The 16,720-nt window shown below is 55.1% G+C and overlaps 1 protein-coding gene across 5 annotated transcripts; it reads left to right on the top strand.

Annotated features, from left to right (window-relative positions):
* The first annotated feature begins 4,664 nt into the window (after nucleotides 1-4,664).
* On the top strand, nucleotides 4,665-15,793 carry LOC125627959 (leukocyte immunoglobulin-like receptor subfamily B member 2). Of its 5 annotated transcripts, none has more exons than XR_007354123.2 (11): nucleotides 4,665-4,791; nucleotides 4,963-4,998; nucleotides 5,534-5,806; nucleotides 6,355-6,645; nucleotides 8,861-8,974; nucleotides 9,954-10,073; nucleotides 10,486-10,513; nucleotides 10,677-10,702; nucleotides 11,068-11,105; nucleotides 11,743-13,995; nucleotides 14,799-14,853. XR_007354123.2 is itself a non-coding variant. In XM_048832614.2 (11 exons), exons 1-11 carry the CDS (start codon nucleotides 4,761-4,763, stop codon nucleotides 14,844-14,846), a joined length of 1,050 nt encoding a protein of 349 aa, XP_048688571.2. In that variant the 5' UTR covers nucleotides 4,665-4,760; the 3' UTR covers nucleotides 14,847-15,793. The 5 variants fall into 5 exon arrangements, 3 of the variants coding, with proteins under 3 accessions (XP_048688571.2, XP_048688572.2, XP_048688570.2); XR_012665849.1 differs by lacking the exon at nucleotides 14,799-14,853 and having other exon boundaries at nucleotides 11,743-13,838; nucleotides 13,951-14,042; XM_048832614.2 differs by having other exon boundaries at nucleotides 13,951-13,995; nucleotides 14,799-15,793.
* Nucleotides 15,794-16,720: the final 927 nt, after the last annotated feature.

The following is a 16,720-nucleotide window of genomic DNA, read 5'->3' as shown; positions in this document are numbered from 1 at the left end:
AAGTCAAGGAACAACACGTCCACCGCTTTCCCCTCATCCACAGAGCCAGTTATCTCGTCATAGAAGGCAAATAGATTAGTCAGGCATGACTTGCCCTTGGTGAATCCATGCTGACTGTTCCTGATCACTTTCCTCTCCTCTAAGTGCTTCAGAATTGATTCCTTGAGGACCTGCTCCATGATTTTTCCAGGGACTGAGGTGAGGCTGACTGGCCTGTATTTCCTAGGATCCTCCTTCTTCCCTTTTTTAAAGATGGGCACTACATTAGCCTTTTTCCAGTCGTCCGGGACTTCCCCCGATCGCCATGAGTTTTCAAAGATAATGGCCAATGGCTCTGCAATCACATCCGCCAACTCCTTTAGCACTCTCGGATGCAGCGCATCCGGCCCCATGGACTTGTGCTCGTCCAGCTTTTCTCAATAGTCCCGAACAACTTCTTTCTCCACAGAGGGCTGGTCACCTCCTCCCCATGCTGTGCTGCCCAGTGCAGTAGTCTGGGAGCTGACCTTGTTCATGAAGAGAGAGGCAAAAAAAGCATTGAGTACATTAGCTTTTTCCACATCCTCTGTCACTAGGTTGCCTCCCTCATTCAGTAAGGGGCCCACACTTTCCTTGACTTTCTTCTTGCTGCTAACATACCTGAAGAAACCCTTCTTATTACTCTTAACATCTCTTGCTAGCTGCAACTCCAGGTGTGATTTGGCCTTCCAGATTTCACTCCTGCATCCCCGAGCAATATTTTTATACTCTTCGCTGGTCATTTGTCCAATCTTCCACTTCTTGTAAGCTTCTTTTTTGTGTTCAAGATCAGCAAGGATTTCACTGTTAAGCCAAGCTGGTCGCCTGCCATATTTACTATTCTTTCTACACATCAGGATGGTTTGTCCCTGTAACCTCAATAAAGATTCTTTAAAATACAGCCAGCTCTCCTGGACTCCTTTCCCCCTCGTTATTCTCCCAGGGGATCCTGCCCATCAGTTCCCTGAGGGAGTCAAAGTCTGCTTTTCTGAAGTCCAGGGTCCATATTCTGCTGCTTACCTTTCTTCCTTGTGTCAGGATCCTGAACTCGACTATCTCATGGTCACTGCCTCCCAGGTTCCCATCCACTTTAGCTTCCCCTACTAATTCTTCCCAGTTTGTGAACAGCAGGTCAAGAAGAGCTCTGCCCCTAGTTGGTTCCTCCAGCACTTGCACCAGGAAATTGTCCCCTACAGTTTCCAAAAACTTCCTGGATTGTCTGTGCACCGCTTTATTGCTCTCCCAGCAGATATCAGGATGATTGAAGTCTCCCATGAGAACCAGGGCCTGCGATCTAGTAACTTCCGTGAGTTGCTGGAAGAAAGCCTCATCCACCTCATCCCCCTGGTCCGGTGGTCTATAGCAGACTCCCACCACTACATCACTCTTGTTGCTCACACTTCTAAACTTAATCCAGAGACACTCAGGTTTTTCTGCAGTTTCATACTTGAGCTCTGAGCAGTCATACTATTCCCTTACATGCAATGCAACTCCCCCACCTTTTTTGCCCTGCTTGTCCTTCCTGAACAGTTTATATCCATCCATGACAGTACTCCAGTCATGTGAGTTATCCCACCAAGTCTCTGTTATTCCAATCACATCACAATTCCTTGACTGTGCCAGGACTTCCGTTCTCCCTGCTTATTTCCCAGGCTTCTTGCATTTGTGTATAGGCACTTGAGATAACTCGCTGATCGTCCCTCTTTCTCAGTATGAGGCAGGAGCCCTGCCCTCGCACACGCTCCTGCTCGTGCTTCCTCCCGGTATCCCGCTTGCCCACTTACCTCAGGGCTTTGGTCTCCTTTCCCTGGTGAACCTAGTTTAAAGCCCTCCTCACTAGGTTAGCCAGCCTGCTTGCGAAGATGCTCTTCCCTCTCTTCGTTAGGTGGAGCCCGTCTCTGCCTAGCACTCCTCCTTCTTGGAACACCATCCCATGGTCAAAGAATCCAAAGCCTTCTCTCCGACACCACTTGCATAGCCATTCGTTGACTTCCATGATTCGACGGTCTCTACCCAGGCCTTTTCCTTCCACGGGGAGGATGGACGAGAACACCACTTGCACCTCAAACTCCTTTATCCTTCTTCCCAGAGCCACGTAGTCCGCAGTGATCCGCTCAAGGTCATTCTTGGCAGTATCATTGGTGCCCACGTGGAGAAGCAGGAAGGGGTAGCGATCCGAGGGCTTGATGAGTCTCAGCAGTCTCTCCGTCACATCGTGAATCCTAGCTCCGGGCAAGCAGCAGACTTCTCGGTTTTCCCGGTTGGGGTGGCAGATAGATGACTCAGTCCCGCTGAGAAGAGAGTCCCCGACCACCACCACCTGCTTCCTTCTCTTGGGAGCGGTGGTCGTGGAACCCCTATCCCTAGGACAGTGCATTTCATGCCTTCCAGTTGGCGGAGTCTCCTTCTGCTCCCTTCCCCCAGATGTATCATCTAGTCCACTCTCCGCATTAGTACCTGTGGAGAGAACATGAAAACGGTTGCTTACCTGTATCTGCGTTGCTGGTACATGAACGCTCCCCTTTCTTGTTCTGGAGGTCACATGCTGCCAAATTTCTTCACCGTCCTCCTGTCCCCGCAATGCAGCCTGCTCTGAATCTTCAGAACATTGTGCCCATAGAAGCATCTCCATGAACACAACAGGGTGCAGAGGGATTTAGCCCCTGGCATTCTGGGCCCTGTATGGCAGGTGTTTGGGGGGAACCGGATGCGGGGAGCCTGGAGTTTGAGGGAAGTTAGTCGGGATGGGGGCTGAGGGGAGAGGGGCCAGGATGGAGTTTGAGAGCAGCCAGGCTCCCCTCCTCACAAGGTCAGAGCTGGGGGGCAGGATTTGGGGGGGGGGTTGAGGAGTGAGGAGGGAGAAGGTGCCCCCAAGTTCCCCCAGGCTCCCATTTCTACCCCCAGTAGCCTCCCCTTTCACTGCCCCCTGCTCAGCCCCACCCCAGCTCCAGCCCCCTCAGCCTCAGGGTTCCCCATTTTTTCTGTCCCCTCAGTTTCCCCCCCCCACATCCCCCCGCCCCACATTCCATGACCCGTAATGCCCCCAGCCCCACAGTCACCCCTCCCTGCCCCTATAGACACTCCGGGGGGGCAGGATTGTTCCCCACACCCAGGCTGAGGCATTGGCCATCTTAGCCAGGGAGCAGCCTGGCTGCCCTGCGAGGGCTGCAGGGGGTGACGGGGCGGCCATGTTAACTGAGGGCAGCTGGGGTCCCTTCTCTTGGGGAACAATGGGAGATGGCGGCCATAGCTAGTGCGGGGCTCGCTGTGAGGGGGGACAGGTTGGAGATGCTGGGCTGTGGGGGGGAAGGGGCCAGTGGTCTGTGAGGGGACATGGGCCAGGGGGCACAATGCGAGGAGGAGGGGTGTGGGGTGACATAAGCTAAACTGGGAGACTCGGGGGGGTCAGGCCTGGGGGGGGTCATGCTGAAGGGAGGCGGTCAGGCCATGGGTTGTGGGGAATGACCCTGCTTTGCAATGAATCTGCTGCTCGTCTCCCTTCTTCTCCGGGGCTGGGGGTGAAGGCTCCCGGGGGTCTGTTGAGCAGGGGGGTCGGGGTCCTGTGACGAGGGGGCTGATTGAAGGAGGCTCATGGGAACCCGTTGGCCGGGAAGCTGAAGCACTTTTAATGCAGCCCTGGCCTGGCCCAGTGCTGTGTGCGAGCCCTGGAGGGGCGACACCACGACTGTTACACCAGGAGTCCTGGCCCCAGCTCCACCCCCCGGCTCTAACCACTAGTCCCCACTCTTCTGCCAGAGCCCAGAACTGAGTCATGACCCCCAGCTTCCTCCTGCCCTCTAGCCAATGGCGTATAAACAAAGCCTGTGTCATGTCCCTCTCTAGGGGCCTGGGCACATAACCACTGACAGTGTCTCCTCCAGCTCGGGGGCAGGGTCTCTGCAGGGGCATTAGAAGGTCCCTGGGTCTCTCCCAGCTGGGTGCACGGGATGGAATTTCTCTTGCTCCAGTTTTCCTTTCAACCTGGTTTATTTAATTCACATGCTGAGAAAAGACCCTTTGAACCAGGCGTTACAGCGTAAAGCCGTCCTCCCTGCTCAGTTATGGTGCAAGGGGCAGCAAACCCAGGTGTTCCCCATCACGCCCGCTCCCCACACGGTGCCAGGGCAGGTGTTGTGCGTGTGGGCAGGTTTGCAGGCTGAGCGGGAAGGCTGCAGAGTCAAACCCTCCAGCACCGGGAAATGCCACAGATACAACCTAAACTCAGCCCCCCCATGCACATGCATTACAAAGCCAGCCTTTAATTGCATGATCACGTATTAATTTTACCTACATGGGTCACCGGTGAAGTTTGATTCCAGAATGTAAGAAAGGACAGGATGGGAGGGGGGAATCTGCATGGAAATCGTGGTCAGGCGAAGATTGAAGACTAGACCCTGTGGTCTCCTGGCTCCCAGCCTGTTGCACCTTCCCCAAGGCTGCAGGAGAAATTGAGGGTGACCTGTCCCCGCTCCCCACAGACACAAATAAGCTGTGAGCTGCATGGTGATTGGCCAGGCTGAAGGTCTCAGGGTTTCCTCGGTTTTGCAATGACTGCTGCTTACTTTGGCTGTGTTAGATTTCGCCTGCAGATTAAAGACAAGATGTGATGGATGCAGGAAGAGACAAGACATCATCAACTTCCTCCAGCTGCAGCCACCAGCTGAGTTCCTTATTTGGGGCTTGGTGGAGCCAGGCACTGCGGCTTTGGTGGCAGCGCTGAGGGGCCCCCTCACTGCCCCATCATGGTTTCTGCTCTCACCGTCCTCTTCCTCGGTGAGTCTTGGAGACAGCCAGGGCGTGTGCCCATGGGGGGGAATCTGAGATCAGGCGTGTGCCCATGGGGGAATCTGAGACCTGGGAGTGTGCCCATGGTGGGATCTGAGACCAGAGTGTAGGATCCAGTCGCTCTGGGATCTGGTCCCTAACAAGATGTCTCCTCTCCAGGCTGCTGGCTGGCCGGGCAGAGCAAAGCGTCTAGAGGTGAGTATCTGTGCTGCTCAGTGCTAAGTGTTAAGGATTGGGGGGGGGGGGGGGGAAGGTGGAGGGGAAAAGAGCAGCTGAGACCTGAACCTTCCCCCAAAACTCAGTTGGAGTTGACTCTGGATTGATCCCAGGGGACTGAGATCAGAACCCAACCCTGCCCGCAGTGCAGTCAGGGGTAACTCCAGATTGATCCTGGGGGGCTGAGATCAGAACCCGGCTTTGCCCTAAGTGAAGTCAGGGGTGACTCTGGATCGACCCTGGGGGCACTGAGATCAGAATCCTGCCCTGCCCCCAGTTCAGTCAGGGGTGACTCCGGATTGACCCTGGGGGCGCTGAGATCAGAATCCATCCCACAGGTTCCCTGTAGATGCAGTGAGGTGTCTAACAAATTTATCTGAGCATAAGCTTTTGTGAGCTACAGCTCACTTCATCGGATGCAGGTGTCTGTTAGCCCTGGCGCTATCCCTGGGGCTGGGCACTAAGACACGTGGGGAGTGGTTTGTGTCTCCCCATCTCACTCCTGTGAACGCAGAGCTCCCTGAGCCCAGACCCTCCATCTCCGTCAGCCCCAGCGGGGTGATCGTCCCGGGGGCAGCCGTCACCATCCGCTGTCAGTGTCGGTGCGAGGCCAGGAGGTTATTTCTGTATAAAGATGGAATCCAAATCCAGGAGCTGGACGCTGCTGGGGACGGGGGTGAATTCACCATCCCCAGCGCCAGACGGGAAGACGCAGGGTTCTACCACTGCAGATCTCGCTCCAGATCGGAGCCGGAGCCCCATGATTACCTGCGGATTGTTGTAGCAGGTGAGGGTCCCGGGGAGCGGGGACAGAGTCATGGGGGGGGGTTCCCAGTCGCTGTAGATTCAGGACTGACGCAGGGGGGATCCCTGCCCCCAGGGGTCCTTGGGGTGTCCCTTACTTCCCCGGGCTTCCATTTCCCCTTGTATGAATCATCCTCCCTGCACCTTGTGTCTGGTTACAGAGTCGGGGTTGGCTTTAGGGTGGGGGCTTTTTCTCACTGTGCCTGTGCAGCTCCCAGCACCTCTGACTGCCAGGCCCCCCCAGCTCTAACCACTAGATGCCACTCCCTTCCCAGAGCCAGGGACAGAACCCAGGAGTCCTGGCTCCCAGGCTCGGGGGGACTATTAAGTGGATAGACAGGTACAGAGGGTGCTCTGGATTTAGGTCCTCAGGCAGTTTCGGTCGTAGCTCCCAGGAATCTCTGGGATCTCGGAGAGGTTCCTCTGGCTGGGTTTTCTCCCAGGGGTCCCGGGTCTGGGACCGTGCGGCGAGGACAGGGCGCAGTGACTGTGCCGGGTCCTGTCTCACGGCCTGTCTCCTTCTCACTGCAGAGCTCAGCTACCCCAAACCCTCCATCTCCCTGAACCCCAGCAGGGGAGTCACCCTGGGGAGAACTGTGACCATCCGGTGTGAGTGTCGATGCCAGAAAGCGACGTTCCTCATGTATAAACTTGGAAACCCGGACGTACGGCGCTGGGCAGAGACTGCTGGGGACGTGGCTGAGTTTACCATCCACAACGTGAGCCGGAGACACACAGGGAGCTACAGCTGCCAATATGGCACCAAATTGGACCCCTCCGTCTGGTCGCATCCCAGCGACCCCGTGGAGCTGATGGTAGCAGGTGAGGGGCCCGGCTCAGTATCTCCGCTCTGTGACAGGGTTCCTGGGGTGGGTCTATGGAACCGCTGGACCCTCTGTCCCACCAACCTGTGGTATCCCTCGCAACTGTGATGCTGATGTCAAGCTACAAACCTCTGGCAGGTCCTGCACTTACCCAGCCATCCACAGCCAGGGACACACCCACTGGAGTTACAGGAATGATCTCCCAGCCTCTCACGAACCCTTAATAGGGTCGCGCCAGCCAAGTCCCTCCCAGATCCCGGGCCTGGTACCATCCTGCACTGGTCAGAAGCCTGGCCAGTGTCTGTTCATTACCCAGTCCGCCCCTCCCTCGATGGGGAGAGGACACGCACCAGCCTTTGTAACCTGAGCTGAGATTTCCCAGGCACTTCAACCGAAACACACTGTTTGAGATCAAATAGAAAAGAGATTTATTAACTCCAGAGAGATGGAGTTGAAGTGATTATAACTAGCAAGCATAGAGATCAGAGTCAGTTACTTACGAAACAAAAATAAACTGGCAGTCTGAGTTCTACAAACTAACCAGGATTTGAATCAAGCAGTGTCTCCCCCTGGTAGCTGGTACCCACAGGTCACAGATCTTCAGTACACAGACTGGAACTGCCTTCCTGCCGGGATCACCCTCCCGAGTTCAAAGTCTTTGTCCTCCAGACGTGTTTCCAGGGGCTGAGTTGTGCGGGGAGTGAGGCCAAGGGATGTTGTCACTTCCCCTCTTTATAGCTTCTTCCAGTTTACTGGGAAGATCTTCTGCTAGAGGTGGGTAGATGCTCTCTCTGCGATAGTCCTTAGGGGACCCACACTGAAGGTAATCCACTTTCCCATCACAGCCCCACACCCAGCTAGACGCTCAGGGGGTGTCTGCCCCAATGGGATGCTCAGAGCCGGCTCTGCCCTGAACCCTGGGCCCAGCAGAGGGGACACCCGGCTGGGGAGCTGGGACGGAGTCACTGGGAGGTTCCCAGCCAGGGGGGAGCAACAGCTGCTGGAGGTTCGGGGCCAAGAGAGGGAGGATCTCTGCCCCCAGGGGGAACTGCAGAGCAGGGACCTCTTCCAGGGGGATGCTCCCCCGGCTGCCCTGCTCTAGGGATGCACAAAGGAGCCAGGGCCAAGGGGCTGTGCAGCCAGCACTTGCCCCAGCGCTGAATTCACCCCCCACCTGCCCGGACAATTGAACCCATAACATACGCTGGGTGATGGGATGAGTGGCCCAGTCACTGAGTCACCATTTCAGCTCCTTCCCACCCCAGGCCTGGGTGCTGGTTTAATCCCACAGAGGGAACTGACCCAACTGGGCCCTGGCAGCCAGATCCCTCCCTCCCCCCCCCCCCCCCCCCAATGGAGCTGGAGGGAGAAGGTGGGTGGGAGAAATGGAACATTTCACCCCCCAGGGAACAGGGTTCCCGGATCAGACACCCACGGGGCCATTCAGGCTGTTTGGAGGGGGACAGTCCCAGAAGACAGAACTGATGGGTTCAAGTCTTCTACACAGAGGATGGTGGATTGATCCATGGGGACCTATGGCCACCAGTCTGTGGGAATGTGGGTCTGTGGGAAGGTAGGGTGGTGGACAGATGGGAGTGCATCTGATGAGGGATAGAAAGATGGACGAAGACCTTGTCTACATGAAAACTGGACCCAAAATGATGAATCCAGTGTCATTCCCAATCCCCGCTGGTGATCTCAGAGCATGTCTGGGCTGTTGGAATTCGCGCCCCCTGGTTTGATACAGCCCTGTTTGGCAGACGAGCTCCCCTTTAGCTCTATAGACACAGGGGCGTCCTCCTCCAAAATAGGAACAGCCGCGCCCAGAGCTGCTCTGCAGTGACTCCAGGTGTGAATGGCACCTGAGTGGAGCAGTGACCGTCTCTGTGTCTGGTGTCCGTACAGCTCTGAGCACACGGGGCCCAGGATAGGGGCTCCTGGTAATTAATACTAGTAATTAATGATTGCAGTTCCAGTTCTGTGGAGCCAGGCAGGGGCTGTATCTGTGCTGAGGGTCTCGCTGGGCTGATCCTCCCCTCCTGCGATCCCTGGGGCACTGAGCCAGCCTGAATCCCTGGGTCCCATCCTCTCCCTCAGCTCAGGGAAAAGCCCCCATCACTGGTTTCCCTGTATAACTAACCCCAGACACCAGGGCTCCAGCTTTCTCACCCCTGCACCCCAGACCCTGACAGATGCTGGTTCTACTCCCGCAGGGGGAACCAACCTGACTCAGCTGATAACGGCGCCGGCTCCGACTCACCCAGGCAGTGCGTGGCCAGGTACTGGGGCTGGGGGCAGGAAATCACCATCAACTCCCCCAGAAACAGGTTTGTGCTGTCCTAGCAGCCGCCCCCAGAGGGAGCCACAAAGGGCTGTTTGGGTGTGATGGGCGAAGATCTCCACAGCGAATGCCCCATCTGGGCTGACAGGCCCCCAACTCATTTCATATGCTGGGGGGATATCACGGGACAGATACCAGATTGGCTTGGTGGGGGCAGAGCCCAGGAGAGCTTCCCCACAATGCACAGCCCCACCCCGGGGGCCCCACAGACCGGGATGCTGTGCTGCCCCCTGGCACCACAAAGCCACCCATGTGGGGCACAACTCGGTGCATATCCCCCTGGGAGAACAGGACCGGGGACAGAGAGCCGGGGATAACAGTCCCATGCATCCCATCTGTCTGCCTGTGTCTGCAGATAGCCCAGGGGAACGGCTCAGAAGCAGGGCTCTCCCTTTGCAGGGTTCTGCCCAGCAGGGGGGTTAACCCTGGCACCTATCAATTCAGATAGACATGGTGTTAACACTTGAACCCATCCATTCAGAGTGACACGTTGTTGACTCTGGAACCTAATGACGGCTGTTGCGATGACAGCACCGTTACGTTTTCCGCTGCTGATCGCTTCAGCGGAGCATAATTCTTCCAATGATCTCAAAGCACCCTCCCCAGCCACAAGCTCCACCCACTGCCTTCGCCCCACCCACATGATTGCTACGCAGAAGTGAGCTGAAGCTACAGGGAAATTCCCGGGACAGGGGCGGGACCCAGGGAGCCGGGGTGTGGGATTCGGGCCCAGCTGGCTTCACTGGGTACATGGGGCCTGGGGTTCACCCCCCTACACACACTCTGCCCTCTCCCCAAGACAACCCTTTGTCATTGGCAGTGAACACCCCCCCCACCACTATTACCCAGCATCCCCTCTGCTCCTGCCCCTCCCAGCTCCATAGCATATTCTGCTGTGGGTCCCTGAGGCCTCGAGGGGGCGGGGCTGGGGTAGCAGGTAATGAACCAGCCGCTCTTCTTCCCAGGTGGAACGGAACCAAGCGCAGCACCGGAGCTGAGCAGTCCTGTCATCGCCGGGGTGAGCACGGCGGCCGCCAGCCTCCTCCTTCTCCTGGGCATCCTCTGCCACAGAAGAACCCGAGGAAGTGAGTGCCCGGCCCAGCGAGGGAAGGGTTAAACCCGCTGCTAAACCGGGCTGGAAAGGGGTCACCGCTTGGGTGGGAGACAGGCCAGGAAACCAAGGGGGTGGAGCAGGGGGCCCAGCAGGGGGCACTCTCCCCTGGCAGAGAGAGCTGGCCCCCCTAGGGGGCACTGTGTTGCAGGGGGCGGAGGACTCCATAGGGGGTGCTGTGCTGCAGGGAGTGGGGGGCTCCATAGGGGGTGCTGTGCTGCAGAGGGCAAGTCTCAGCCTGTCTCTAGGGTATCCAGGCAGAGCGTTGAGGGGGATTCCCTCCCTCCTGAGCCCCCTGTCCTGGCTGCCCTATGGGGCTGAGGGGCAGGGCTGGTACATGGGGATCCGGGTCGACTTATGGACGATTCTGCTTCCTGTCTCTGCAGGGAAAGGACCAACACCAAGAGAGAGCAGGTGAGACCCCCTCTGCTCCCCTCAATCTACCTGTTCCAGGACACAGGACTCCTGGTTCTCTCCCTGGCTCAGGCAGGGGAGTGGGGTCTAGTGGGTTGGAGCAGGGGGGCTGGGAGGCAGGACTCCTGGGTTTGTTATGATCTCTCTCTCTTTGTCCCTGTAGAGAGTCCAAGGCTGCAGCCACAGTCGGTAAGTCACACACGAGGGGGCAGCCATGGGGAGGAGGGAAGGGGAGAAGAGGGGAGAGGTGGGTGTCCCCTGGTGGGGGCTGTGTCCTGAGCGGGGGAGGACAGGCTGATGTGGGGTGCAGCCTGTGTGTTGTTGTGGGACGAGGCATCTCTGCCCTGTCTCACTGCATCCCCTTGGGGGTGCCCCTGCCCTGCTCTGTGCCTCAGTTTCCCCTGCTGCACCATGAAGCTAGTGTCCCTGCCCCAGCCCAGTGTGCTGGGGGGAAGGTGGGCCACTCTGCAAAGGGCTGAGATGTGGGGTGGGAGGCCAGGCCCCGGGCCCTGATCTGGACCCAGCCCCTCACTGGGACTGTCTCTGTTCCACAGACACCCTTATGTGCCAAGGGAAGCAGCTGGATGTCCTGGTAAGTGCTCCCCACTCCCCAAGACATCCACCGCCCCACCAATCTGGCCCTTTGTGGGCCCCACTAGAGCAACAGGGATCAGCAACAGGGCTCCCCCCGGGATTGGGGGACAGAAGGGAGGGGGGAGACCCAGAACACTGAGAATAAGAGGCTGATCTTGCACCCCACAAACTCACCCCCCCCACAAACCTTCCCCCCAAATGTTTGCATTTGTCTGAGGTTTGCGGAGGGTCAGCAGAATTCCAGGGGGGGCAGGTGCGGCACGGGCCAGGGAGGATTTCCCTGATCTCTGTCCCATGGGGCTCTGTGGGCTGGAGTGTCCGTGGAGAGGGGGTGGGAGGAAGCACTGCTCTCCAGAGCCCACCGCTGGACAGGACAGAGCGTGTCAGAGCAGCTGTGCGCGTGTGTGAATGTCGCTGCCCTCTGGTGGAGGGGTTGGGACTGCTCTGCTGCTGTGTACACCTGCTCCCTCAGGGAGGTGGGGGGAGCACACACATCTGTGTGCTACGTTGGCGTAAGTTCACCTGTGTGTGTGTGCAAATCTCTGTGTGTGCGCACATCGCTATGTGCAGTGTGGCTCTGTGTGTGTTGGTGTTGGCACACACACACTACACACAGTGACTCTCTCCCCTCCCAGCCCCAGGAGCCTGGGACCGAGGGACTCACCTACGCTGAGCTGGACTGCCAGATGCTGCAGGTCAAGCAGGGGGGGCCGGCCCGTGCCCCCGAGCCTGTCCTGTATGCCGCCATCAACGTGAGCTAGGACCCCCACGGGCAGCACCCCCGGGACGCAGGGGGCACCCTCCCCCCCATAGTGTGATCCTGGGGGGGAGTCACCTCACACAGAGAACAGATTACGTGTATAGCCCCCCCGGAAACCCTCCAACAGCTGGTGCTGCCCCACCCAGCCCCACATGTGGAGGGTCATGGGGTTCAGCACCAGGGGAGGGACAGGACGCAGCAAGGAGGCTGTTTGTGTTATTTTGCATCCTGTTAATCTCCAGATTTGTAATAAACACAGAACCACAAACTGCCCCCCTCAGGTACCCCACAACCCCCCTGTCTCCGCGCTGGCAGTGTGTGTCACACCTGGGGCAGACAGGATCGCTTCTCCCATTTTCCAGGCGTGCCCCTTACCCAGGTGCTGGATATAACTTGAGGGCTGGGTTAGGGGCCTGCCTGGGACATGGGAGAAGTGGGGGAACAGAAACTTGTGACCTAAAATTGGGGTTGTCGGAAATGAAGCTTCATTGGTGGATAAAATATTGCGGGGATGGGCTGTGCCATCCACCACCCTTTGGGGGCCTTAAAGAAAGAGAGTCACTTCAACATCCTGGCTGCCAACCCCTGTCTCCTGGGCCCCCCGGGCCGTCCGGACCCTGCTCCGCAGAGACATCCTGAGCAGAGCGGCTGGAGAGAGGGACCCCAATGCCATCGCCCCTCCCCCGGCTGAACCCCCAACCCGGGAGGAAACCGGGTCAGACTTTAACAGCAGCCGCAGCGATACCGGCTCCAGCCCAGCTCCGCCGGCTCCTCTGCCCCCCAGGACAAGTCGCTAGCGTCTCTGGGGCCAGTGGGGAGACGCCCAAACCTGGGGGATTTTCCAGCTAGAGACTCGCTCCAGCGAACGATGTTGGGGCTGGAACAAACCCCGCGTTTCACACGGTGCCTGCCATGGCTCCCCTGGTTCCTGCTCTGCTGTAACAGCCAGTCCCAGGGGTCAATGGGGGTTTGCCGTGGAGCTGAGCAGGCTGCGGGCTCTGGACCCTGCCCCTGGCTCGTGTTTAACCCTGTTCAGTGTGGGGCAGGGTCTGGGGCGTGTTCGCACCTTGGCTCTTTATTGCATCTCCATGAACACAACAGGACAGAGAGCGATTTAGCCTCTGGCTCTTCTGGGCCCCCCCATGGCTGGCGTTTGGGGGGAGCCAGGTGCGGGAGAGCCAGGAGTTTGAGGGAAGTAGGTTGAGGGTATTGGGAGGGGGGTTGAGGGCAGAGGGGCTGGGATGGGGGACAGGAGTTTGAGGGCAGACAGGCTCCCCCTGCAGAAGGTCAGAGCTGTGGGGGGCAGGATTGTTGGAGGGTCTGAGGAGGAGGGGAAGGCAGCACCCCCTGAGTACCCTCTGAGCTGCCACTTCTACCCCCAGCAGTCTCCCCTGTCACTGCCCCCTGCTCAGCCTCCCCCCCATTCCAGCCTCCTCAGCCTCAGGGTCCCCCATTTTCTTTTCTGTCCCCTCAGTGTTCTCCCCACACAGTCACCCCTTCTCCTCTGTAGCGGTGGTCCCGGTGGGAGCTAGCTGAGGTCACTCCATCAGGGTGAATTGCAAACAGAACGGGGCGGACAAACCCCACAAGCTGGTGGATATTCCAAGATTTAGATTTCCCAAGCCAGCACAAAACAGCTTCGGTATCACCTCCCTGGTTACTCAGAAGTCCAAACAACACAGTTCCCTTAAAGTGCCCAGCCTCAGGCCTCCAGCCAGTACCCACGTCAACATATGATGTTGTCATAAATATAAAGGGAAGGGTAAACATCTTTAAAATCCCTCCTGGCCAGAGGAAAAACCCTTTCACCTGTAAAGGGTTAAGAAGCTAGGATAACCTCGCTGGCACCTGACCCAAATGACCAATGAGGAGACAAGATACTTTCAAATCTGGAGCGGGGAGAAACAAAGCTTTCTCTGTCTGTGTGATGCTTTTGCCAGGGACAGAACAGGAATAGAGTCTTAGAACTTAGTAAGTAATCTAGCTAGATATGCGTTAGATTCTGTTTGTTTAAATGGCTGAGAAAATAAGCTGAGCTGAATGGAATGTAGATTCCTGTTTTTGTGTCTTTTTGTAACTTAAGGTTTTGCCTAGAGGGATTCTCTATTACCATCCTGATTTTACAGAGGTGATTCTTTTACTTTTCTTCTTCAATTAAAATTCTTCTTTTAAGAACCTGATTGCTTTTTCATTGTTCTTAAGATCCCAGGGTTTGGGTCTGTGTTCACCTATGCAAATTGGTGAGGATTTTTTTCAAGCCTTCCCCAGGAAAGGGGGTGTAGGGTTTGGGGAGGATTTTGGGGGGAAAGACGTTTCCAAGCGGGCTCTTTCCCGGTTATATATCTGTTAGACGCTTGGTGGTGGCAGCAACAAAGTCCAAGGAAAAAAGGAAAATAGTTTGTACCTTGGGGAAGTTTTAACCTAAGCTGGTAAAAATAAGCTTAGGGGGGTTTCATGCAGGTCCCCACATCTGTACCCTAGAGTTCAGAGTGGGGAAGGAACCTTGACACTTGCTAATAGCTGTTAGCAAAGAGAGCACACCCAATCAGACAGTGAATTCTCTTAAGCAAGAGAAGTCAAGGTTTGATCCTTCAGGACAAGGAGGAAAGGAGAGACCTTAATTTTGCAAAGGAGAGCCATGAGTTAACCCTAAAAGGCCCAAACCCCAGTGGCATTGAGCCAAAGGTGTGGCAAGACAAACATGATTGTAGATGGATACTTGCAATGAATTTGTTGTTGTTGCTAATGGTAATTTTTGTAACTAATGTGTTGCTATTACCAAGAACTGTAAAAATGTCCAATGTGCCTAATCTTTTGAAAAAAACCTTGAACATGTTAAAAGAAATACATGAAAACACACTTTGTTAAAAGGCTTTGTTATACTGATGTTTCACAGTTAATACCTGTAAATGTTATTGAAACTTTTCACAGGGGAAAAGACATTCCAGGCCTGATGTGCTGTATGAAAAGGGAGACTGAGGCACACTACCAGATTACTTTCATGGCTAAATGCCAAGATTCCTATTGTATGGACAACATTAATATCTACATTGTCTTGATATTAATTGGGTTCCAAACATTTGCCAGAGCTTGTATGGATAAAGTTGCTATGTTCTTTAGCTCTTGGGAAAATCACGAGACACACAGGAACCATGCTGCAAGAGCAGATCCAATCCACTATTGTTCTACCTTGAGTTTGTAAAGAGATTCAATCATGTTATTGAACATGACTTTGATAAATCATTTCTGTTATACGCTGGTACGGCTTCTAACCCAATACTAGCTGTAGTAAAACAGAACCAAGGGTGGGGAGCTCTTGGGATGCAGTCAGTGATGTTTGTGTCATCCCTTCTTGCATCAATTTTGCGTTGGGGAGTGGGGGTAGGGGGGTGAGGTTATTCACATAACCTGTGACGGTATAGATCATTGTTGCAACCACTGTTATATATTTGCAGCAAATATTGTACAAAGGTTGTTGTGTAAGAGGTTCCACTCCCTGCTCTTCCAAAGCCCTGGCTGGGATGATTTAACTGGGAATTGGTCCTGCTTCGAGCAGGGGGTTGGACTAGATGACCTTCTGGGGTCCCTTCCAACCCTGATATTCTATGATTCTATGATTCTCTTGTGTTATGTCTGTTTTAACTCCTCGTCTCGTAGTTGACACCCATACCGATAAAAAAGTTAGTGAAGCACTATGATTTGCTAAAAGTTATCTACAATAAGGGGGGTAGATGAGCATGCCTATAGAGAAAGAGGATTTTAACTAATATAAGGGAGGGGTGGGCTGCTTTATGAATAAATTTGTGATGCGACGGAACTGTTTATAAAAACCTATTAGTTTTACTTAGAGGCTGCTGGTTCTCTTTGGAGACGGGCTGCTCTCTATTGTTCTGTGCACTCTTCAATAAAGAGCTTTGTGTTCGGACCTTGCTGGTGTTGCCTGTCTCTCTCCGGTCAGACAACGAACCGTGATAATAATCGCTTGATAATAAGAGTTGGGGATTGTGGGTTTGAGTCCCCTTTCCACCTAGGATGGGACAATTTGGCAGTAAATGCCCGGGGGACGCCCCGTTGTCTCTGATACTCAGAGATTGGAAGGGAATCTCTGGAACTACTGGGTTAACTAAATCAAAGATGAATAATTTATGTCAGGTTCAATGGCCAGCTTTCACCACTTTCCGACTAAGGACTGGCCGGCCTGCGGAACTTTTTCCACAGACAGGATGGATTCCTTAAAAGATATTCTGGTTGATCTTAGACCGGGACAAATGGATTATTTGTTGTATGGTATAATTATAAGCCAAAAGAAGGACGTATGGCTTTCGAAGCTGTTTGTATGGAAGAGTCAAGGACGTCCTCTTTCCTCCTCCTTTTCTTATTCATCTCAGGGGTCTCCAGCCCCGCTCTGTGCTATGCCTGCTTCTGCCCCTCCTCCGGCTTACCCTCGGCTTTCTGACCTATTCCCAGGACCAGTTGCAAGCCTTAAACCAGGACTTCCAGGCAGAAAAGGAAGCACTGGCTAAGCAAGTACCAGTCCTTCAGAGACTTGTCAAAATTTAACCATTTGTGCTCAGCATATGCCGTAACAACAGTGTGTCTGCCATAAGAGGAAATTAAATAGTTAAACCGCCAATTGGCCGTGTGTTCTGTCCAGGTGACAAGCCTCATGGGGGAGGACTCGGGTAGCCCTTGTGAGTGAGAATATTTAAGAGAAGAGACCAGGAGGGCTGGGGGGCTAGTTAAGAAGCCCACCCTCCTTGTGAAATTGGTAGTGGAACAAATCTGGTGCTCATGGAAGGGACAGTTCAGAGAGAAAAACAGGATCGGGCCCAAGCAGACAGGAAACAGAGAGA

Source organism: Caretta caretta, chromosome 23, assembly GCF_965140235.1.
Source record: "Caretta caretta isolate rCarCar2 chromosome 23, rCarCar1.hap1, whole genome shotgun sequence".
Taxonomy (NCBI): domain Eukaryota; kingdom Metazoa; phylum Chordata; order Testudines; family Cheloniidae; genus Caretta; species Caretta caretta.
Note: the sequence above shows the minus strand (reverse complement) of the source record. Positions and strands in the feature narration are given on the sequence as shown.